The sequence below is a fragment of the Heloderma suspectum genome, chromosome 10 (genome assembly GCF_057233095.1).
Source record: "Heloderma suspectum isolate Gila_16-S chromosome 10, 16-S_ref, whole genome shotgun sequence".
In the NCBI taxonomy this organism is placed as follows: domain Eukaryota; kingdom Metazoa; phylum Chordata; class Lepidosauria; order Squamata; family Helodermatidae; genus Heloderma; species Heloderma suspectum.
Window position 1 is genome coordinate 6,163,163 of NC_139467.1, and position 24,234 is coordinate 6,187,396.

The 24,234-nt window shown below is 46.2% G+C and overlaps 1 protein-coding gene and 1 pseudogene across 4 annotated transcripts in view; both read left to right on the forward strand.

Moving 5' to 3' along the window:
• Positions 1-1,279, forward strand: part of NOVA2 (NOVA alternative splicing regulator 2) — a 51,755-nt gene extending 50,476 nt beyond the window's left edge. For both annotated transcript variants that reach the window (XM_084814316.1, XM_084814317.1), the window contains one exon: positions 263-1,279. In XM_084814316.1, coding sequence (XP_084670442.1) covers positions 263-1,279 — 1,017 coding nt within the window. The remainder of the gene's footprint in view (positions 1-262) is intronic.
• LOC146337528 (protein CFDP2 pseudogene) overlaps positions 1-23,975 on the forward strand; it is a 471,985-nt pseudogene extending 448,010 nt beyond the window's left edge. Inside the window, exon 2 of one of the 2 annotated variants that reach the window (XR_014784998.1) lies at positions 23,793-23,975. The product of XR_014784998.1 is annotated as a protein CFDP2 pseudogene, transcript variant X1 (transcript). The remainder of the gene's footprint in view (positions 1-23,792) is intronic. The other variant, XR_014784999.1, reaches the window with a different exon arrangement.
• Positions 23,976-24,234: the final 259 nt, after the last annotated feature.

A 24,234-nucleotide genomic window follows, 5' to 3' on the forward strand; every position in this document is an offset into this window, starting at 1 on the left:
GGCCAGTCACTGATTCTCAGCCTAACCTACCTCACAGGGTTGTTGTGAGGATAGCATGGAGAGGAGGAGGATCATGTAGTCTGTCTTGGGCTCCTTGGGGGAAAGGCAGTATATAAATATGACAAAGAAATACATAAATAGCCTTGTAGCCAATGGCAGCTGGTCATTTTGAAGGTCATGGAGGTGTAAAAGCTGGTCCACATGTAAATATAAATGAAATATCAAGCAAATGCTACTTCTCTTATCCCCCCACCCCATGCAGGCCAAGGTGATCGTTCCCAACAGCACAGCCGGGCTGATCATCGGCAAAGGGGGCGCCACGGTCAAGGCCATCATGGAGCAGTCTGGAGCCTGGGTGCAGCTGAGCCAGAAGCCTGAAGGCATCAACCTGCAGGAACGCGTGGTGACCATCAGCGGCGAGCCCGAGCAGATCCACAAGGCCGTCGACATAATTGTCCAGAAGATCCAGGAGGACCCGCAGAGCAGCAGCTGCCTCAACATTAGCTATGCCAACATTACCGGCCCCGTGGCCAACTCTAACCCGACGGGATCACCCTACGCCAACTCCACGGACGTCTTGCCAGCTGCTGCTGCCGCTGCCACAGCTTCAGGCCTGCTGGGCCACACCAGCCTTGCTGGAGTAGGAGCCTTCCCAGCCGCTCTGCCAGGTTTCTCTGGCAGTGACCTTTTGGCCATCAGCACAGCTCTCAACACCTTAGCGAGCTATGGATACAACACCAGTTCTTTGGGGCTTGGCCTCAACTCAGCTGCTGCCTCCGGGGTGCTGGCAGCTGTGGCTGCTGGTGCCAATCCTGCTGCTGCTGCTGCTGCTAACCTCTTAGCTTCCTACGCCAACGAAGCTTCCACTAGCACCACCACCCCAGCGGGCGCAGTCGGAGCCTTCACACTGGGTTCCTTAGCCGCAGCCACCGGGGCAGCCAACGGCTACCTGGGGACAGCGTCTCCATTGGTGGCCAGCTCCTTCTTAGCCACAGAGAAGCTCGTGGAAAGCGCCAAAGATATGGTGGAGATTGCTGTGCCGGAGAACCTAGTGGGTGCCATTTTGGGGAAAGGCGGCAAGACGTTGGTTGAGTACCAAGAGCTGACAGGCGCCCGCATCCAAATTTCCAAAAAAGGGGAGTTTATTCCGGGTACTAGGAACCGTAAAGTCACCATCACAGGCACTCCAGCCGCTACACAAGCGGCACAGTATCTGATCAGCCAGCGAGTAACGTATGAGCAAGGAGTTCGAGCCACCAATCCACAGAAAGTGGGATAAGAGAAGGCTGGAGAGAAGGCTGGGGGAAGGCGTAGAATTCAAATCAATTCTTGAATCATTAAAATGTAACCGACCCAACACCAGCCCCTGTCCAGAGCTCATCTTACACACACACACACACACACACACACACGCACACACCCCTCTGCTTGGGAAGCAGCCCAGCATTGGTTCTACTGGAACTTTATTTCGCCGATGGCGCGACCTGTTTATGTATATATATGGCAACATTTTCTTTTCTTTTTGAGTTGATGGATTTTAATAGAAAAACATTTTTTAAGAAAAAAAGTCCTCTTTCTTTCCCTCTTTCTTTCTGATTTTCTTAACCAACAATCTTGATGGGGAAAGGTCCGTCTCTTGAGGCTTCTTTCCCCCTCCCCAGAGTGTAGATCAACTTCAGAATTTCTTGATGGGTTATGTGTGTCCTTCTTTATGCCCACCAGAGCTTTTATCAGCTATAGATTGGGTTTCAAAATATATATGGGAGGGGAACAGATCTGGGTTCAAATCATAGTGTAGTGGTTCATGAAGTGACATCTGCCCCATGACCTTGAACTCTGAAATTGATATATCTCTGTGTTTTATCTAATTCGCCTGCCTTTTATAGTGAAGCATAGCATGGATTTTTCTACCTGTAGTAGCCTAGTTCATTCTAAGGTGAGGTTAAGAAAGGAGGGGTTGGATTGGCATGGGCTCTGGGATGAGGAAATGGGTTTGTTGTTGGTTTGTTGGGCTTTAAAAAAAAATTGTTCCATGCATATTTTTATTAGGGAGGGACAAAAGTGTGTGTTTTCATTTCCTCATTTCCCACCCCTATTAATCAAAAGACAAAATCAAGGTACTTGGATCGAAGGTTTGTGGATGAGGAGTGTCCCTGTATTATACCGAAGAAGTAGCTTGGAGAAGTCGGGGGAATTGGATCCAAGTATCCAGGGAGGAGAATGTTTGTGAAGGGTGAGTCCAGACTTGCTGGGAAACAGACCTCTGAGGTTGTTAGGTTGCTCCTCCTGTGATTTTATGAGTACCAGGTTGCGGAGAAATAACTGAAATAAATAGCAAGCCTCCTGAGATGTGGCAAGTGCCCGAGAGCCAGGTAATAGGCTACGTCCTGTGGGGCAGAAGCCAGATTTCCATTCTTGTGGCAGGCAGTGTAAGCGGCTTCTTTATGCAGTGCCATGAGGTAGAGGTCTCCTTCCTGTGATGCATTTGGCTAGTTCCTGTTGCGTCACTCTTCTCATAGATAAGTTCCCTTGCCTCTGCTCTCATGTTAGGCTGTGTTTTGCTGGCAGGAAGAAAGCTTTAATCTGTTTTTCAGTGGTTGCCATCTAAACTAGTGGCGCATTTTTTTAAAAGACAACACCAACAGCAAAAAGCGCTCCAGCGTTATCTACTAGTACCATCCTTTGGGGCAAAATCCAGGGGGCAAAACTGGACAGAAAATGTCCACTACTGAATGGTACTGTCTTTCATTCAGCCAGCTGCCAAATGTTGCTCAGCTGCACCCTCTGCCTATGCAACGAAAGCACCACGAGGGCGCCCACAGCCTGTGCCGTTGCCAGTATCAGTATTAGTTTGTTGAGCGTGGCCATATGTGGGCAAAGGGGCTGCTGAGCTTCTTTTCAGATCCCCACACAGTTTGACCCACCTTCTCTGTCTCTTTACCTCCTTTCTGTAAACAAGCAGTATTACTAAACCACAATGATGAGAAGGCCTACCCCGCAGAGGCTGGTGGCTCCAAGGTCAGTAGGGTGGTTAATCCGCTCCGGGTTTCAGTCAGAACCAGTCGGAACTCTAAAGGAGCGTCGCACTTTGGATAGCTCTTTTAGAGTTCTGACTGAAACCTGGATTCACCGCCCCACTGACATCGGAGCCACCAGCCTCCCCTGGCCTTTGCCCTAGTGATCACACAGCAGGGATAGTTGCCGCTGCCTTTGTGGATATTCACTCAAGGGGTCCCAGTCCTAGTGCATTTTGATCAACCCTTCCTGTTTCCAGTGGAATGTGGCCACCATTTGGATGGCAGCAAATGCCACATATTTTGAGATAGCACCATAGCGAGACAGGGTAGTAGTAGCACGACTCCCCCTTTCTGGGTCACTGTCCTGCCATCCAAATGATGGCTTTCAATTTGGTGGTCAAAGCACAGGGCTGTGTGTCGCTAGTCTTTTCTTATTTCTGTATATTTGCTAACTATTCAATGATCAACACTGTTTATTTCCTGCCCCGCTCACCCACCCTTAAAAGGGTAACAAAGAAACAAAAAATCCGAAATCAGGGTATCTCCCTGCAATGTTTACATATAGGGCTTGCAAACCTCCTCTAGATCATGAGGAGCATTTAGTCCGATCTGCTTTGGAAGGTGCCAGCATTTTAATAAGAATATCCCCCTCACCACAGCTTTGCTGTTGTACGTTTATTGTTCTGTGTCTCTCATGGGAACATTAGAGTCCAGGGTTTGCCAGAAGGCTGAACAAAGCTACAGCATTGCCTTGCAATGTCAAATGCTGGGTTGCATCAGCCTTTCTTTTTTTCCCAACTAAAAGGTTGTTCAAAGGTTAGGCTGAGTGGGAAGCTCATGTTGCTGGCTTGTTATGGTGGTATGCCATTTCCTGTTTCAGAGTGGACTACTTCCTGTGTAAGGTCTCAAATGTGAAGTGGATGTCTACCTCGTCACCCTGAATCTCACTCTCTGTTATGTAGCATACAACTTCCTGTGGCATGAAACATTACTTGCTTTCAGGTCGTGCACGTGCTCCTGTGGGGGATCCCACAGCCATGATGGCAAAGACAAGGGAGAGTGGGGTTATTTTAGGGTGTCTTAACGGGCACATGTTTGCATATGTTGCAGGGTTAGTGACAGGAGATTTCTCTATTAGAAAGAGCTGAATTTGATAGGTAATTTGAAATGGCTGAGATGTTCCCAGTAGGGTAGGAGCTGACGGGAGTGTGCTTATGATGGTCTAGTCTAAGATCTTGGTGGGGGAAGAAGCTGGGGAGGCAAGCAAGCAAATTCTCTTGTGATTTTGATTGCTTCCGAATGCACGTGTAGCTTCCATTAGCACAAGCTTTTCTCTTGCTGCCTAAACGGCCAGCTCTTCTACATCCTCACCCCAGCTTCGACATGTGGACTTGTGCAATATTTTAATTACCACTAGAGGGAAACATTTCCTTCCTGACTCTTTCTGACCTGTGGGTGGGGGAAGGTGTGTGTGTGGGGGGGAGAACGTAGCACATTCCTCCATCTTTTCTCGGTTCCTGGGTTAACTGATAGGCAAGGCCAATTCTTAGGCCGACTTGGGGCGCGGGGGGGGGGGGAATCTGGGATGGCTATGTGCGGGGAGAATCAAGCTCTTATTAGGTATTAGCATGTGTTCCAGTTCTGTTTTCCTTCTTAGATGCAAGGGAGGGTCTAAGAGTCTAAAACCACTAGGGAGCAAAACTCAAATGTGAAACTTATATACTATTAAAAAATTAAAGGAAGCAATATCTATATAGCATCTTGCACTGATTTTACAGAGTGAGGAGAGCTGCTGCAGCCAGCGTTTTATCTATAAAAGGTTTGCCAGCTAGTGAAAAAAAAATGCCGGCAATTAAAAGCCTCTATTTACACTGGCTGAGATTCTGGTTTTTATGATGAACAAAATATTGCTGCTGTTTTGGAAGTGTGTTGCATATCCGGCTTTTTGTTGGGGGAGTTGTGGGGGGGAGGAAAATAAGGAAATGTTTTTGTGCCAAACTCTTAGTCTGCGTCTTTTTAAATATTGTGGATGCATAAGACAAAAAAGGGACATTCCCCTGGATCGCCTTCCCCAAAATGCTGCAGACATTTTGACAGTATATTCCAGTGCTGTGGTTTCTGCTTCTCCCTGTTGTTTCTCCTCCTTTCTGCTTTAGGAGCTCATGGGCAGAGTTGCGCATGCTTCAATATCAAAATTCTGTGCCAAGAAAACCCAAATTCTGCAATAAGGAAAATGTGGATTCTGCCACCTGGGAGAAGCCAATTTGCATACTTTCTCATCTTTTGCATATTTCTGAAACTTCTTACTGTTTTTGCATAATTTCTCTTTCCTATGCTAGTCACAGGGAAGGCCAAAGAGTTACTAAAGCCCCCTGCCTGACGACTGGACATCTTCAGTCACTCTGTCGACCACATAGTTTCAAGCACATTTTTTAAACCATAAGGACTAGAAAGCTGCTTTCTCCACGTCCCCTTTTTAAATGGAAGCTGAACGTTGCAGCCAGTGCCACATTTTATGGTATTCTTGTGCTACTGCAAAATCATGGCAAACACAGAGCCCTGCCAATGGGTTAATCGGGGGGGGGGGATTTCCAGGGGCCATTATTGAATCCCCTACCCTGGTGATTCTTTAAGAGAACATTGCCTGACATTCTCCCAATGGGCACAGTGATGCTCTGCATGGCTTGGGACTGGGATGTGTGGGCACAGTGATGCTCTGCATGGCTTGGGACTGGGTTGTGCAGATCACAGGGTCTGTTGCAGAGTTTCTGCCCCCCCCCCTTTCTGTTACAGGGCCTTTAGGATACAATGGATTAGAAATAAATGAAAAAGAAATATACAACGTGCTGTAGAATGCCAGTTTTCTACTATTCACATTTTGTTTTGTTTTGAAAAAGCTTTTACCCTCAGCCCTATACTTGCGCATTAAACCTTGCACCTCTGAAGGTACAGAGTGCAATCCTGCGTGTCCGTGGACACCTCTTTTTCACCACCCCAAATCCTTGCCACTGGTACTTTGGATTGCAAAATCATATATTGTTCTGCAAAATTTCAATCATTGGCCATTTTTTATTTCAGATAAAAATTAAAATCTAGTACCCAGATGCAGAGCCCAGGAGGAATGGGGCCAATAGCAAATAAAATAAATATATTATCTTGTTTACTCCTGTGACTAGTGTTGGCAGATCCACTGAGCCATTCCTGGGCTTGGGTCCTAGTGCTGGGAATTTCAAATTAGTGCCAGAGGACATGAGGACAAAGATGGATTGTATTCCAAAAAACGGTAGCTTTACTAAAGCAAAATCTGATAACCAGGTCAAAATTTCTCTCCCGTCTGCTCTGTTGGTAAAAGACAGCAAACCTGTCAAAGGCTGGCCTCATAGCTTAGAGGAAGAGCACTTGCTTGCACACCATGGGTCCTGGGTCAGTCCTTGGTATGCAGTAGAGGCTGGTGGCTCCAATGTCAGTGGGGTGGTGAATCTGCTTCGGGTTTCTGTCAGAACCAGACAGAACTCTAAAGGAGCTTTCCGAATGCTTCACACCTTGGAGAGCTCCTTTAGAGTTCTGACTGGTTCTGACTGAAACCCGGGGCAGATTTATCGCCCCACTGACGTCGGAGCCGCCAGCTTCCACTGGGCTCATGTGTCCTTAACTTCCAGAATCATTATGGCTAATAGAATTTGCACCACATGGAGTTCCTTGCTGAGAATACTTGAAGTACTTTCTGTGCTGAGTTCCCTTCCTCCATGGAAAAGCTGTTTTTATAAGGGTTCCTGGACCTGATTCTCTCTCCTCCCCACTCTCCTTCTCTCCCCACCCCACTTCAACCATGCACAAGACCTGACTGTCAAACGAGAGCTGGGGAGAGCACCAGTGGTGCAAGTTCCATTGAACTGAATGGGTGGCGTGCAAGAGCCACCGCCGCTGTGTTCTTGCGTATCTCCCGTTCATTCCAAAACAGCTTGTTCAGGAGAACATTCCAGTAAAGTGTGCCCCCCCCCTTGCATCTTATTTCCTATCCTGTCCTCCACTCTCCTCTTTCAAATCTGCAGAAGTATTATCCCGTCTGTCTTTTTAGAAACGTATCTCAAGAAGGAGTTGGGGGCAGCATTGAAGAAATATTTATATCCAGTGCACATTTGGAATGATTACTGTATCACATCAGAATGTCTTCTCTGTGGAACAATTAACCTTTGGGAATATTATTGACATATCCTGTTTAAAAAGACGCACTTTCCCCCCTCTTCCCATTTTTGAAGTGCCAAATTATTATTTATAGATAACATGCAGCTATTTTAAAAAAAATTAAAAGAGGATAATTGGTGGGGTGGGGTGGGATTGCGTGGGGGGACTGTGGTCATTTTGATATTTAAAAACAAAAGTTTTAAAAAAACGTGAAGCATAGAACTTGTTAGTGGATCTGGAATCAGGATCCTTAGTGGCTTTTAAATAAATATATTACTTTTTTTCTATAAAAAGGGAGAGCTTTGGGGTCTTTTCTGCAACTGTTGGGAATCTCTGTAGCTTTTTTGATGCTAATTTATGGTTAGTGGAGGCATGATTCCTAAATACTTTGCACCATAACTCCAGGGGACACGATTGTATACTGACACCTTTTGGGAGGGGGATCTGCTTAGTGAAATAATATTTGACTTCTTTTTGTTTGGATTTTTAAAAAATATCTGATAAACACCATGCTTTTAAAGAGCAAGGTGGGGTTCCTTGCATCTGCTGAGCCTGAGGTTGCTTCAATGGAAACTTGTGCATATGTACTAGTTTTGGAGCAAAGGTGCAAAAGAGGAAAGGGAGCAGGAGTGGGAGACCTTTTTAAGGATTCATGCCCAGCACTTTCTGAGCACTAGCTGATGCTTGATATCAAACTGTTGCTTAGGGTGGGAAAGCCATCATTTGGACATCCAGGGGCACAATCCGGCTAAAGTTAGATGAAATTGATGGGATTTTAGGTTTGTCCTGCCAAAGTCCCATTCCATTGCTTTCCAATGGAGTTACAACCCAGTCCTAAACCTCCCTCCTTGGAATTAGGTCTTGGTGACTTCAATGGGACTTACTTCCAGATTAACTACGTTTAGGGTTGCAGTTGCAACTAAGTTTTGTGTGGTCATACCAAGTGTGTCTTGCTATTTTCCATGCTGGGATGTGACTGTGTTGAGTCTCGATGGGGCATTAAAGGTCTCTTCCTCTGTTGTCCCAGATCCCCTTCACTCTGGCCAGCTCGAGAAAAGATCATTGTGGTTTAGTCTTTGGTCCTAACTTTGACCTTGATGCCCAGGTGGAGGTGGAGGAAACAATATCATACTTGAGTGCCAGGCATGGTGAACTTGGCGATCAAAATGTATGTCTCTGAATTAGTGAGTTTTCTTGATTGCCTCCTGTCTCTTCACCAGTTTCCACTACCAGAATTTACTGGTGTGTCCTGTTTCCCTTTTCCGTCCATTTTCAAAAGCGGCATCTATTCCTGGGTGTTTTGGTCCCCCACCCTCTTCACACACAGAGAAACACCGTTGCTTGAGCAAAGCAGCTGTGAAACTGCTGTGGGGACGGCTGGGACTTATGAGCTTTCAATGTGCCAAATATGAGCCAGATTTTTTAATGACTTAAATAATTAAAAGAAACGTTTTGGAAAGGTTAGCTGGGGAGGTGGCCGGACTGGACTTTACTGCTCCCCCCCCATTCCCAGTCTAAACAGGAACTCTGCTGTCTCTGCTGCCGTATTTGGAGTTCACCCTCTGAGCTACTCCTGGCAACTGCCTCATGCCAAACCGGTGTGTGTGTGTGTGTATGGGGGGGGGGGAGCGCTTGGTGCTTCTGAATTCAAAGGAGTAAGAGACAGCTTTGAAAGGTGAGGCCGGAATGGGCTGTACCCTAAAAAGGGCGGGGGTAAGAGTTTCCTCCCTGTAAGGATACCTGTTCAAAGTCCTGAAGGGCCAATATGCATCTGTATATCTCATAGCTAACATATACATTCGCCCTACGACAGAATCACACGAGCAGATGGGGGGAGCAAGAGCTGTCTTCTTATCATCTCCTCTCCACTTGACTGTTCTCCTTGCATTTACCATATCACTGTTGTTTTCTTTTCTTTTCTTAATTTCCAGGCAGTTTTGTTCAAATGGGGGGGGTGTTGGCATGGTGTGGGCAGGATGCGGGGAAGGAACGAAAAGGAGGATGGGTAAAGGCCCGTGAGAAGGTTGCATGGGAATGTTCCAGGTGAACCGGCCCTCTTCCACTTGTGTGTGCGCATCCCAGTTTTGAGTGCCAAGCCCTCATTCTCTCCTACCGCCGCCCCCCTGCCCCCCCTTCCTCAAAAGCCGTTTTAATTTGTGTCAGGACACACTCATTTCCGGAGCATCTTTTCCATCCAGCATTTTGACAAGTTCGCACACCACAAAGTTCTATATATAAATATATATATAAGTATATATATATTATTTTAAAAAAACTTATCTAAAGCAGCGTGGGACTATTTATACAGTGGTTGGCTACCTCCGGACTGCTTTTTCAAATCCACCTTCATCCTTCTCAGCATCAAGAACATTTCTAGCGTGTTGTTTTTTCGGGGGACACAGCCTCTCACCTTTCAAAAGTTTGTTTTTTTCTTAAAAAAAAAAAAAAAAGTCAACTTTTGCTTCATCTGAATTTGGGGATTCCATCTTGAATTCTCTTGCTGCCGGGGACTGTCACCTTGTTTCAACCCGTCTTCTGAACTTTTGAGCTTCACCCTTCCATCATTTTGAACTTTTTAACCTCCCTCCTTCTGTGTTCATCAAACCTGTGTTTTTGGATTTTTTCCTCATCTTCCATATTACAAAAAAAAAAAATTATTTATATAAATATATAAATATTAGGAAAAGAAAAGTGCAACAGACTGTCAAATTCTTACAATTTAGACTACTGAATGGGATGATTTGATGTCACCTTTTTCCCTTTTAACTGTGAACAAAAAACGTTTCTCCTCCATCGCTTCATTGTAAATACTCTGTTTCTGTTTAAACATGTTTGCGCGGGGTGGGAGGGAAGAGAGGGGGAGAGGAAGACCATTAATTTTGTGTTCTCAAACATCAGAGACATGTCAATGCATAAAAGTGCCGGAGGTTTGAAAATAGATCCATTATTTGAATATCCATGGAATGTTTCAGGGGTAGGGGGGAAACAAGATAGGAAAATTCCCATGCTCTTAGGGCAAGCTGATGCAATCAGAAGATGGTATAGATTTTCTTGGACTGTATCACTTCAAGCTGCAGGAGGTAATGATTTTGCACCTTGGATGCTCCCACACAATAAAAACGAAACAGCCACCCTCCCGCTGTACATAGTAAGCAAGATGTCACGAAGTGGGCCGTTTCCTAACATGTTAATTTTGTTTACTGTGCAAGGAATCTTTCCCCTAGTGGGAGAGCATTCAGACATGAGAAGTGTCTCAGTTTTCCTAAAGTAATTGAGCTCAACAGAACATGGCTCAGTGGTGCCAATTTGGACGGTATGCAGAGACCTCTTGCCACTCAAAGGTCGACATAAAGGAGAGAATGGGGCATTGACTTTGTGGGAGCTGCTATTTTAATTTCTTCCCTGTGGACCAAAGGACATTTAGCTTGCAAGCAAAGTACATAGATGAAAGCTTGCATTACCAGGCAGCTGCTGCTTAGGAAAGTTTTGGAATTTGATGAGCTAGGACACCCATGCGGGTTCTAATCCCACTAATGACACCATGTTTTGATTGCTGGTTTCACTGTGAAGCAGCCTCATGAATGAGAAAATGATAACTTTTAATGATAGAATGAAACCTTTTAATTGTGCTGCATTCCCCATCCTGACTGAGATTCCTCCTGTTATTTGTGTCTGCCTTAAGTGCAATAGCCTGTAAGGGAGTGTCTCTCTGTTTCAAACCATTATCACAACACCTGGCTTCTGTCTCAAAACGGCCATGTGCTATGGAGCCAGAGCCATGTGCGTGTGGTCTGAGCCAGGATGGCTTTTGAATTCCCATCTCATCTTTCCTCAAGCTTCTTAGCAGGCTTGGGTTGCCTGAAGCTTTGAGGCTGTAATGCATGTGCTTTGCACACAGAAGGTTCGTGGTTCAATCCTCAGGTTGCAGGGCTGGTAAAGACTGCAGATTGAGACCCCTGAGAGTTACTGCCACTCAGAACTGAAATTACTGGGCTTGATGAAGCAATGGTCTGATGGTATAAGGCAGCTTCTGATGTTCATTTATGTATGCACAAACCTCCGATAACTTTTATGCGACGGTCTCCAATCATTCTGGATTTTTGTTCTCCATCCAACCTCTCCTTTTAACAGCAATCTTATTTATTCTCGTGGGGTGGTGCCAAAGGGGGAGGTGAGACCAAGAGGGCATGGTTGAAAATGTTTTTATTGTTTAAAAAAAACGAGGGGGGAAAAGGAAAAAAGAGCAACCAAGTAACCAACTCCATCGTCATGGCTACGTCGCAAAAAAAAAAAAAAAATGAATGTCTTGGTAGGTTTGTGTGTTTTAGTGTAAAGTTGTGTATTGATTTTGTGCTCAGTGGAGTCAGCATTTTTTTTAGTGCTAATACTATTAACTCATTTCTGTCATGATAAATGTCCATTCACGACATCACTTCCGTCTTCCGTTGTCGTTTTTTCTTTACATTTCACGACAATCTCTTAACCCATTTTTACTAATGGAGCCGGGGCGTGTCACAGCAAGGAAGTGACATCTAGGCCTCATCATTTCCCCTCCACCCCCTTCCTTGTCCCATTAACCGGGCACAGGGCGACTTTAGAGAATGGACCGCAGTTCTCAGGGCTAACCTCCTTCGTTGACTGAGGGCAGGTCAGTCATTACCAAACTCTGCAGCTGTGAGAGAAGTGCTGGTGTGTTGTGAGAATATAAGATAAATAATTGAAGGCTGAACCCAGGAGCCAAAAGCCCTAGGCCACAGCGGAGGCCACCCTGCTGTTTCTGTGTACAAGGCACTGCTCTGTGGCCTTCCTACTAGCCTCTGCTTGGCCTGAGTTCTTCTACAATAGCTCTACATCAGGTGTGATTGAATGAGCCAGTGGCTCTCACTAGGAACACATGGCAGAATGGCCCATCCTTCAGAAATGTGGCCTCTTGCATCCTGGGCATGGGGCACTGCTTGGGAGGCACTTTGCTGCATCTCTGCATCGAATAATTCAGTCGCTCCCAATGGAGGATGGTGGCTCCGATGTCAGTGGGGCAGTGCATCCACTCTGGGTTTCAGTCAGAATTCTAAAGGAGCTCTCCAAGGCACTTGCTTCACACCTTGGAGAGCTCCTTTAGAGTTCTGACTGAAACCTGGAGCGGATTTACCACCCCACCAACATCGGAGCCACCAGCTTCCACTGGACTCCTAATGCACAGATGCAGTGGCGATAAGAGGGTGGAGGTTGCCTGGGACAGATCAGCAACTCATGCAGAGATGCAATGGGTGCTTTCCTCCCAGGTTGGGGAGCTGTTACACTTTACACCAAGGGTGGAGACGTTGTGGCCCTCCAGATGATGTTGGATTCTAATTCCCATTGCCCAACATGGTCAATGGTCAGGGATGATGGGAGTTGTAGTCAAACAACATCTGGAAGACTGCTGCTTCCCCACCGCTTAAAAGACTAAAATCTAAACCATTGATAGCTATGACAGTGAAGTCTGCCTCCCATTTTAATTCAGGAAAAAATAAGTCTGGGAAACACTTGTTGAAAAGTTTCAATCTGGAGGAAGAGGGTAGGGTTTAGCTGAGGAAGGCTCAATGCCTTGTGCAGTGGGGTTTTCCCTTTCTCCCCTACGTTTCTTTTGGTCTTGACATTTGAGAGAAGAGAGAGACAGAGCATCTTGAATCTAGAGCAAAGCCACTCCAAACATTTAAGGTGGTTTTATGCTCAATTTACAAATTGGGTTGTCTGGATTATAGGGCAGATTTCTAGCTGAAACTTAAATTACTGTTTTTTTTTTTAAATACAAAGATGCTTTCCCTCCCTTGTTTTTGATGTTGTAAAGCCTGTGTTCTGTCACTAGGGGTCAGTATGGTGCTCTGCGCATCAGCATTAGCTTCCAGCAGCGCTATAGCAAACCCTTGTGCCTGAGGATAACAGCATGAACCGAAATAGGACAAAGTTTGAATAGAGTAAGGAAAATCTCAAACAGCCACTGATCTGCAATAGGCAGGAAAAGCCATTCTATTTACATCAGATCAGACTAGTTGTATTTGGAACCATTAAGCAACCTCGGGCGAACAGGAATACAACAATGTCAATGGAGCTTTGGAGAAATGGGCTACTCAGAACTCTGCTGGGAGACATTCCCCCTCCTCTAAGCAGCTTTAAAAAGAAGATCATCAGTGACCGATGCAGGTGGGCCTTATATTGTATAAATTTGCCCTTAATAGTCATGTTATTCTCACACAAATCCAAAGGACAACCCATTGATCACTCTCTATCACCCACACACACTCACATACACAATGTTGGGTGCAAACTTCCATACACAGAATGTTCATAGGGGAAAACAGAAGAGAGTATGTGGGTAAAACACACCAACTACTAAAGCTTCCGTTGGAGATGGGTGGTCTTCACCCAGCTATATCTGCAAGTGTGCCCCCCCCCACCCACTACCCAGTTGCATGAATGAAAACAGATGTATAACGTAGCAGAAATGGGCCATGCTGGCAAATGTTCAACCCCACCCCAGGACCTTGTAGGAAAAGAAGACACACACATACCCTGAACTGGCCTCAGAATGGCAACAGGATATGCAGCATAAAATGTAAGAGCCTATGTTGCCTCACACAATCTAGTGCCCACCAGGTGTGGTGGACTGCAGCGAACTCCCATCTTTCCTGGTCTACCTGGCTAGGTTGGGAACGGGTGCTCTGGCACGGCCATGAAACAGAGCCCAGGATGGGGTGACATGGTTCTCCATTGAGTTCTCTGGCCCAGTCACCACTGACAGGCACTGGAGTGCGTAGAAGCAATGGACTTCCTGAAGGCAGGAATGAGAGAGGAGAAGCAGTACTGTGGGGCTGGGAAAAGGCCCTGCTCACTGAACCCAACTGGTCTTTAGCTAGTAGGTGGTTGATGATAGCAATATTGAGGGCTTCAGTGGTTTTAGTCAGTCAATCAATTAGATTAATCTATTTTGATTGATTAAAAAATATGCCTCTGGTTGACCATACCAGTACTAACAGAAGTAATTAGGAGAAGTGCAGGTGACTTAGAAAAGACACCCCCTGCCCCCCGCTTCTCACACCTAGGAGGGGAAGGCCTCTTCCAAGGGGGTGCCTTTTGCCTCATAGGCATGCAAAAAAACCAAGGAAATGCTGTTTTCTTCAGACAGATTGCTTATTTAAGATATTTGTTTTAAGGTATTTTTGCCCTACCCAAATATTTTTATCCTGCTTATTGGGTCGCCAAATGGCTTGTTATTAAAGTAGCGAAAACATAAAGAAAGCAATAAAGAGCAACTTGTTCTGTTTGTACGCAAGATGTATGCATTGCTGACAATCAAGTAATTTGATTAAAACTCCTACCATGGGTTGCCTGAGGCTGCCATGCTAAGCACACAGAAGAAAGCGCGGCCCATTTGGACCCATTGGTGCTGATGGGAACTTTCCTCCTGATGCAAAGAGCACTTGTGGGGGCTGCTGATCAGGACTAGGACTGGGGGGGGGGATTAAAAAAACTCTCCCCCTGCTGTCATCTCCATTCAGCTCAGCACCTCCCTGGCTGTTATTTACTTGCGGGGGGGGGGGGGGATCATGCAATTCCTAATAGCGGGAATTATGTCATCTTTAGTTTGCCCTCAGTAAACAGATGCAGGGTCACACTCGCAGATTCCTTAAGCATATGACTGTCTAACAGTAGTAATTTAAAACTTACACGGGGTATTTCTTAGGAGTTCCTACCACTGCACAGGCATTTTCTTGGAAATCCTTACAACCACCCTGTAAAGTAGGCCAGAATTATTAAGTCCATATGGCAGATGTGGCAAGAGAAGACTCAGAGTGGCTTTGTGGCGTTCACTGAGGGAGTTGAGATTTCGATCGTGAGCATCTCCCTCATTAATCCATGCTCTTAAAAGCTACCAGGGGACCGTTTGGTGCTGGAATTGTGAGTGTGGGGGCCCTTAATGATACCCACAGGCTCTACCGCCTGCCCTGCCCTAGTTCTAGCCCAAGCATGCCCAGCATAGCCGTCAATAAATAATAGCTAAAGAGGCCATTACAAAATGTAGGGAGGCCCGTCATAATTTGGTCCTTCATAATTCAAGCAACAGGGCTTATTTTCCTACAGTCTGTGCTGAACCTGACAGGGAAGAGGTCACAATTCCTAAGGAACAGGCTGAACCCTGGTTTCAAGGGGAGGTGTTAGGCCTTAAATCTGCCAGAAAAAGGTCCCTTTTGAGGTTGAACTACTTATCCCTAATCCAAGATTTGTAAGGGCTGGTTGCAGTTACTCAGCAGGGAAGACACTCTGCTCATGCCTAAAGGCCCTTTCGGATTTATTCTTCACACATTCCAGAACTAAACTCTTACACAAAAGCTGAAATGAAGGCCTCTGCAGATCTTGATGGTGAATATTCTTTGAATGTTCTCCAGGGGTACGAATCTTTGGTGAATATTTTATATTCAGCTTCGGCACCTCATTATCCACAGATTTCAGCATTTGATGTTGTAGCGCTCCATCAGAGAAGCAGCGAGCAACATTGGACAGTAACTGACACCTGGCTTGCAATAGGACTGCAGTCCTGTGCACTAGCGTTCCCCAACCTGGTGCCCTGCAGATGAGTTGGACCACAACTCCCATCATATCTTGCTCAAACTCCACTGGGGATTATGGGAGTTGTAGTCCAACAAGTCTGGAGGGCACCAGGTTGGAGAAGGCTGCTATACACACTTCTCTGACCCTAAGCCTCATTGAACTGAATGGAACTTACTTCTGAGTAGACATACATAGAATTGCACTGTTAGTCAATTTTTAGATTAACTTAATTCAACCAATCAACACATCAGTTGGATTCAAAGGTTACTTTTTAAATTCTCAAATGTCAAATGTCGACAGCAAAATCTAAATATCGATGTTTGGAAAACTGGCAAATTTTCAAAAGTTTGAGAAATTTCAGCTTTCTTTCACACTGAACACACATTCTAGAATTACATACTGGTACATATTGTCCTTAATTTACAGCCTTGTTAAATGGTTCACATAAAGTTATTATTTTATATTTATTAATATTAACCATAGGTGTATAGTGCAGAAGAACTGGATTGTGGGGGTGGCAGTAAACCTGTCCAGAAAGAGAACTAGGTTCAGCATTGGAGACGGGGGGATTTAAATCCTAATCACGCTGCAAATCTCAGAACGGAACTGAAAATGTCAAAACATTTTGGGGTGTAAATGTTAACATCAAAATCCAAGTTACAGATTTCACTGGGAACCTTGAGTCTTCAAGGTCCCAGTGGAATCTGTAACTTGGAGATTTGCATTTCAGTCCAAATGTTGATTTTTTAGGAAATTGACTGAGATGTGTGAATATATCAGAAATAGCTGCACCGTAACAGCTTCTGTTACCACATACCCTGGAAGAAGCCCAGCATCTTAAGCCCAGCTATTTCAATTCTAATTTTAAAAGTATGGGATGGGCAGGAAATATAACTCAGCTGCATATGGGGTAGGGGATTATCCCACTCAAAATGAAAAGTTTCATGTGTGCTCCATTCCCTCCCATGCTTACATCCATCCATAGAGGTGTGGCCCCATCAGCATCCCATGCTCAGCAAATGGGAGACCTGTTCCCTAGGCATCGCTGCCACTCGGAGGCCTAGGTCTGCCTGTAATGGCACCTGTTGCTCCGCCTGTGACTGGGAGCCATAGAGAGCCATGCCAGCATATCTGGCTTGAGGGTGGCCCACCGCCCTCCAGAAGGCCAAAGAGGCGCCATCCCCAGTCCCAACCCTCTTCCCTGCATCACGCCCTCATTGACTGCATCTCACCTACCTCTCCTGAAGCCACGATATGTACCCGGAAACAGTGCTGCACTCAGGTGTGCTGTTGTGACAACCTGTGTTAGTTTATGACGCATGCGCAATTGTCTCTCTCAAGGCGGTAACGTTGCACAAGAACAGGAACAGGAACTCATAGTGCCCCCATCGTAAGATATGCCTTGCTGGCTCAGACCATGAGTCCTTCTAGCCCAGTGTTCTGTCTTCAGCCACAGCCAGCCTGTTACCTTGTTGCCTTGTTGCCCCAGCAAACAGCGGTACGCAGCCTCCAACCACGGAAGCTCCAGTTGCCTTGCCCCTTTGTTTTATTTATTGCATTTATAGTGTAAATGTAATAAATCATATCTCCAAGGAGCTCAGGCTGGTGTACATTATTCTCTCCATGCCTTCTGCCCATGTTATATCCCCACAACAGCTCTGTGAGGGCGGTTAAGCTGAGAGAGAGGGACTGCTCAGCCAGTGAGCCTTGCGGCTGAGTGCGGAATTTCAATCCTAGTTGGGGAATTTCAGACCCAGTTTTCCTAGTCCTAGTCCAAACATTCTAACCACTCTCTCTTGACATGGCTAGTAGTAGCGAGGGGCACAAGCCTTTTTTGGTGAAATATAGAATCCAGACAGGAGAAGAACCCTGCTTCCTGGCCTATATGATGATAACCCAGGTATCAGACCAATTTCTTAGGTGCCAGCAGTCCCGGAGTGCCTGGCTGTTTGCATCCCTGCTAAAACCTATTTGTAGGTTTATCCTTCTGTGAATGTGACTTTTTAAAAAGCTTCTGTGTTCGTGGCCACTAATATACATGGTGGCAATGAGTTCCACAGGTTAATGATGAATTCTGTGAAGGGCTTTCTTTTGTCTGTTCTCAGTCTACTTCCCATACAATCTAACAGAGCGATCCCTGAATTGTAGTCCTAGATGCTTGGTCCATCACCTCTTAGAGTCAGGCATAGACCAGCCTTTGCCAACCTGGCACCCACTGTTGGACTATAACTCCCAGCATCCCCAGCCAGAACTGGCTGGGGTGCTGGGAGTTGTAGTCCAACACATCTGGAGGGCGCCAGGTTGGTGAAAGCTGCAAACCTTTTTCCATCTCGAGCAGTGTGCCTCTCGGATGGTTCAAATTTAGGCCCTTTTCCTGAATCCTCTTTCCTTTGCAGCTCCTCTGAACCCAGCACTGGTCATCTCCTCCATCTGTAAGCATGTAGCGATTCTCATGTGCTGGGTTATTGGGGTACTAATCCGACAGCAGCACCAGAAGAGTCATAGAACACGACACCTCAGACCTTCCTGTATTTCCATCTCCCTGACTCAGGATGGGGAAAATGATCTCACTGAAAATGCAGCCCCCCTCCCCCCACATCCCAGCAAGGGTCCTCTGCCAGGAGATGCTCAACCCATCCTGGCTGCTTGGAGGATCGTAGGTCTCCCATAGTGGAACTTAGAAATTAAATGGTACACACACCCTTAGGGAGTTTACCCCTTCCTTTGCGATCTACTGGTCTAGAGAAGTATGTCAGATCGGAGGGAAATGGATGGTGCCAGCTTTAGGTTTTGGGGGGTCCTAGGGCAACACTTCCTGAATGGGGCCCCTCTTCCCTCAGCGAGTCTCCCTTCTCGCCGCCATGGTCACCAGCTGCTCTTGCTGCTTCCCTTCTTTCTCAGCGTTGCTCCCACTGGCTTGCTTCGCAGGAAGAGGGCCAGGGAGCAAGCAGGCCGCAGCATCTCCCGCTCCTCCTCCTCACCACCACCGTCGCCTGGGCCAGACTGAGAGGCAGGGGAACAAGCAGGTTGGATTGGCGAAGCGGCGGAGCAAGGTTCTTGTCAGTGGGCCCTCGGCAGGTGCCCAGCCATGGCTACTCTTGACATCAGCCCTCCATACATGGTGACAGTGAGTTCCACAGGTTAATGATGAACTCTGCACAAAAGGCTTTCTTTTGTCATGTCTCAATCCACTTCCCATCCAACCTAACAGAGTGATCCCTGAATTATAGTCCTCAATGCTTGGTACATTGTTGCACAGAGTTAAGGATATAGACCAGCCTTTGCCAACCTGGTGCACTCCAGAAGCGTGGGACAGCAACTCCCAGCATCCCCCAGCCAGCAGAACTCTGGTGGACCCTTGCTGGGGTGGGGGCCTTTGGCCATGTTGACCCTTGATGTCAGCCCTGGAAATGGCTGGAGGGCCCCATTTGGGGAGACGAGTCTGCCTCACCCCTCTGATTCAGACCCCATGCAACTATTTGTCAGGAACAACCACGTCTCCGCCCTCCATGCTGATTCTATATGTTGTGTGGCTGCTGTTGGAAATACAGCTCAGCGAGCCTATAATGACAAGTGTAGGCCAAAGGCAGAAAACCCTCTCTTTAGTAAAAAAAAACAAAGGTGGTGTGCTTGTCCGGTGTCAATAACACAGTTAATTATGAGACATTAAAAAATAAAATTAATATTTCAACAAATGTTGTTAAAACCTGCTTAAAGAACTTTTAATCAACTAATCCTATGAGTTTTAGGGCGCAATTGTATACATGGTTAGGCAGAAGAAAGTCCTACAACTCCCAGCATTCCCCAGCCAGCATAGCAGGCTGGGGAATGCTGGGAGTTGTAGGCCTTTCTTCTGTCTAACCATGCATAAGATTCCCCCCCGCCCCCCGGAGCTAATTAATTGACTACTCCATCAATTAAATTTGCCCATGAGTAAAAGCACTATTTCTGAAGCAAGAAGCATACGTCTTTTGTTTTTAGATCGGCCTTCCCCAGCCTGGTGCCACTGGCACTGGAGTGCAGCTCCAATAATTCCCAGCCAGCATGGTGAAGAATATTGGGAGTTGCAATCCTACACATCTGGAGGACAGCAGGTTGGAGGAGGCTGTTTTAGAAGATGCAGGCATGTGTCGTAGCTGGAACCACCTTAGCAGAAGCCTTTCCCCCTAAGCGAGGGAGAAGAGAGAAGGCCTCTTTAAAGATGGGTGCTTGTCTCCTTCCCTGTTTACAGTTCCCTTTTTTCAATGGCACTTCCATTGAAAATTATATTTCTTCTGCCTGATTAATCACAGGCACTTCTTAGTTAATTAAAAATTGTTTTTATAAATTAATCTAACTGATTTATCAATCAAATGTTGCACCCTGCTTAAAATACATTGCTTCCCACTCCCCTGCTTTTTAAAATTTGACAAACAACTTTGTATCAGAGAATGAGATTCTGGGCCTTTCTGAATTTCGCCACCAGCACCCCCTCTGTGCACTGGTCTGGGCCAGCCTTGTGCAGCATGTCCATGGAGTGCAAACAGGACTAGGGGTCAAGATCTGGAAGGTGGTGAAAGCGCTGCGTCCTCCCCTAGTCTTCATGCAAGGGAGACGGTCGCACCAGGTCTCTGCCGCTTTCCTGAGCAAAGAGACTCAGAGACAGGATGGGATATGACAAGCCCCATCCAGGGAGAAGACGCTGGAGTGTCAGAACCAGCTGGAGCCCTGAATTATTCACCAAAGTGTCCCCAGAGAGGGCAGTATGTGCAGCGGCCAGCGGGGTGACAAGGTGGGAGCAGAAAGCTTGCTCTGCCCAGAACAGGAGGAGGCAGTAGCACTGTAACGACCAAGAGTGAAACGGTCCATCCCTTTTGCTGAAGTGCTGGTTTCTGCTCTGGTCATCTCATGCAGAATTCTTCTCTTTGGCCTCGCATGGTCGGTCCTGGGCTCCTCATCTCTACACAGCATTCAGCTCACAAAATCACTCACCTCCCTTGTCGCCTGGATCACACAATGCCTTTCTTCAGTCTAAAGTTTAGACTCTAAGGGTGCAATCCTATGCATGGTTAGACAGAAAGAAGTCCTACAACTCCCAGCATTCTGACTGGGGAATGCTGGGAGTTGTAGGACTTCTTTCTGTCTAAACATACATAGGATTGTGCCCTAAATTAATCTTCCCCAACCTGGTGCCCTCCAGATGTGTTGGACTACAACTCCCATCACCCCCAGGAAACAACTCTCAGGCTGCCCAGCAGCCTGTGTCTCCAGCAGTTCACACTCCTAGCCCTTAGGCTTGCCATAGGTTTGCCACACCCCTTTCTGCCCTTCTTTCCTGATACGTCCCTGCTGCCCTTCAGCCAACAATCTGGCTGTGTCTCCCGTGCTGCCCTTTAGGCCGGGAATCCCTTGCCAAGTCCAAGCGATCTCCCTGCTCCCTTGAACGACTCCACCTGTTCCCTCTCCATACCCCTTATGGACTTCATTTATTCATTACATTTCTATCCCACCTTTACTCCAACGAGCTCAAGGTATAGACATGGTTCTCCCCGTCCATTTGATCCACACAACAACCCTGAGAGGTAGAGTAGACCACATGGGAGTGACTGTCCTCAGGTCACCTAGTGAGTTCCATGGAGATTTGAACCTGGGTCTACATATCCTAGTCTATAACGCTAACTGCTAAACTACACTGGCTCTCCTGGTCCCTTAAATGTTTCCATCCTTTCTCCCTTGTTGTCCCTTATGCCAGTAATTCCTTCCCAGAATTCTCTCAGTCAATCAATCAGTCAGTCAGTCAGTCAGTCAGTCTCAGTCTCTCTCTCATCTCCCTCCTGAAAAGCCACTTTTCTTTGGTGCAGACTGCCTTACATCCTTAATTTTCATCATCCCCAACAGGAACAAGGCCTTAGTACATGTAACTGAATGTTCATACATTCTTCTGTTTTAACCTTTCTTCAACTCCTGTCCCCTCAATTGTTGTTTTCCCCAGTTACTGTCAGCTCCTTTGTGGCTGGGATTTGACTTCCTTTACTTCTGAAGTAAATTCTGTAAAGTGCCATGCATGCTGATGATGACATTGTAATGATGATGATAACAATGAATTAATTAATTAATACAAAGTGGCATCAGCATCGTTCTGCCACACAAGTCACCTCCTCCAGCTTCATAGCATCTCTTGCCAGATGTGGCTGTGAGCAGCCCCCTGACATACGCAGCTGCTCTGCCTCTATTTCCCAGACTTTCATATTCACTTCCAAATTTGAACTAGTCATCATCCACTGTACCTGTTTGTGATACTGGTGCTCACCCCTGGAATGTGTTCAGAAGAGAAGATCTCTGAGCATATCAGAAGTGCATTTTCCCCTCACCACTAAGGAGCTGCAGCCCAACTTCACAAACATGTGGAATTCAGGCCAAAGATTCCCTACCAAAGAGCATAGCTTCCAGACACATTTGATGCCCACAGTGCCCCCCCCTCTATATATATATTAAGCACTACTAATAATGGTGTATAATAATCCCTTGATGTTGTTTCATCCTAAGGAGTCAAGTTCTCATCCAACTCTTGGTGATGTTAGTAAAACACACCTGACTGTGTCTAACCCAAGGCATTCTGGTTCTTGAGTAAGGAAATCTAAAGGGGACAGACACACCCTCAAAGGGTCTCAATCCCCTGGGAAAGTCACCTGCATAAGAGTACTTGCATATCTCCCATTAATTTCAATGAGACTTGTACAGGATAACTTCCCAATGGATTGGGCCCCATGGATCAGTTCTGCCAGTTTCCTATTCTGCTGCCTTTAGGCTTTAAAATGTAAGGGCATCCAAAATCTGTCACCCCTTCATGGATCACTGCCTTGTTGTGGCGAAGGGGCTTGCGTAACTCAGTGAAGCCATAGGCTATGCCGTGCAGGGCCACCCAAGACGGACAGGTCATGGCAGAGAGTTCTGACAAAATGTGGTCCACTGGAGAAGGAAATGGCAACCCACTCCAGTATTCTTGCCAAGAAAACCCCATGGAACGTATCACAAGGCTAAAAGATATGACGCCGGAAGATGAGCCCCTCAGGTCGGAAGGTGTCCAATATGCTACTGGGGAAGAGCAGAGGGTATTTCCAAGTAGCGCCAGAAAGAGTGAAGCGGCTGGGCCAAACCCGAAAGGACACTCAGCTGTGGATGTGTCTGGCGGTGAAAAGAAAATCCGATGCTGTAAAGAACAATATTGTTTAGGAACCTGGAATGTCAGATCAATGAATCAAGGTAAGCTGGAGGTGGTCAAACATGAGATGGCAAGATTGAACATCGACATTTTGGGAATCAGCGAACTAAAATGGACAGGCATGGGTGAATTTAATTCAGGTGACCATCATATCTACTATTGTGGGCAAGAATCCTTAGAAGAAATGGAGTAGCACTCATAGTCAACAAAAGGGTGGGAAAAGCAGTACTGGGGTACAATCTTAAAAATGATAGAATGATCTCAGTACGAATCCAAGGCAAACCATTCAACATCACAGTAATTCAAGTCTATGCCCCAACCACTGAGGCCGAAGAAGCTGAGGTTGATCGGTTCTATGAAGACCTACAACACCTTCTAGAACTAACACCAAAAAAAGATGTCCTCTTCATCATAGGGGATTGGAATGCTAAAGTAGGAAGTCAAGAAATCACCAGGATAACAGGCAAGCATGGCCTTGGTGTACAAAATGAAGCAGGACAAAAGCTAATAGTTTTGCCAAGAGAACATGCTGATCATAGCAAACACTCTTTTCCAACAGCACAAGAGGCGACTCTACACATGGACGTCACCAGATGGTCAATATCGAAATCAGATTGATTATGTCCTTTGCAGCCAAAGATGGAGAAGCTCCATACAGGCAGTCAAAACAAGACCTGGAGCTGACTGTGGCTCACATCATGAGCTGCTTCTTGCAAAATTTCGGCTTAAATTGAAGAACGTAGGGAAAACCACTAAACCTTTCAGGTATGACCTAAATCATAACCCTTATGAATATACAGTGGAGGTGACGAATAGATTTCAGGGATTAGACCTGATAGACACAGTGCCTGAGGAACTATGGACAGAGGTCCGTAACATTGTTCAGGAGGCAGCAACGAAATCCGTCCCAAAGAAAAAGAAATGCAAGAAAGCCAAGTGGCTGTCTGATGAGGCTTTACAAGTAGCTGAGGAAAGAAGGGAAGCGAAAAGCAAAGGAGAAAGGGGAAGATATATCCAACTGAATGAAGAGTTCCAGAGAATAACAAGGAGAGACAAGAAGGCCTCCTTAAATGAACAATGCAAAGAAATCGAGGAAAACAACAGAATGGGAAAGACTAGAGATCTCTTCAAGAAAATTGGAGATCTCAAGGGAACGTTTTGTGCAAAGACGGGCATGGTAAAGGACAAAGAAGGCAGGGACCTAACAGAAGCAGATGAGATTAAGAAGAGGTGGAAAGAATA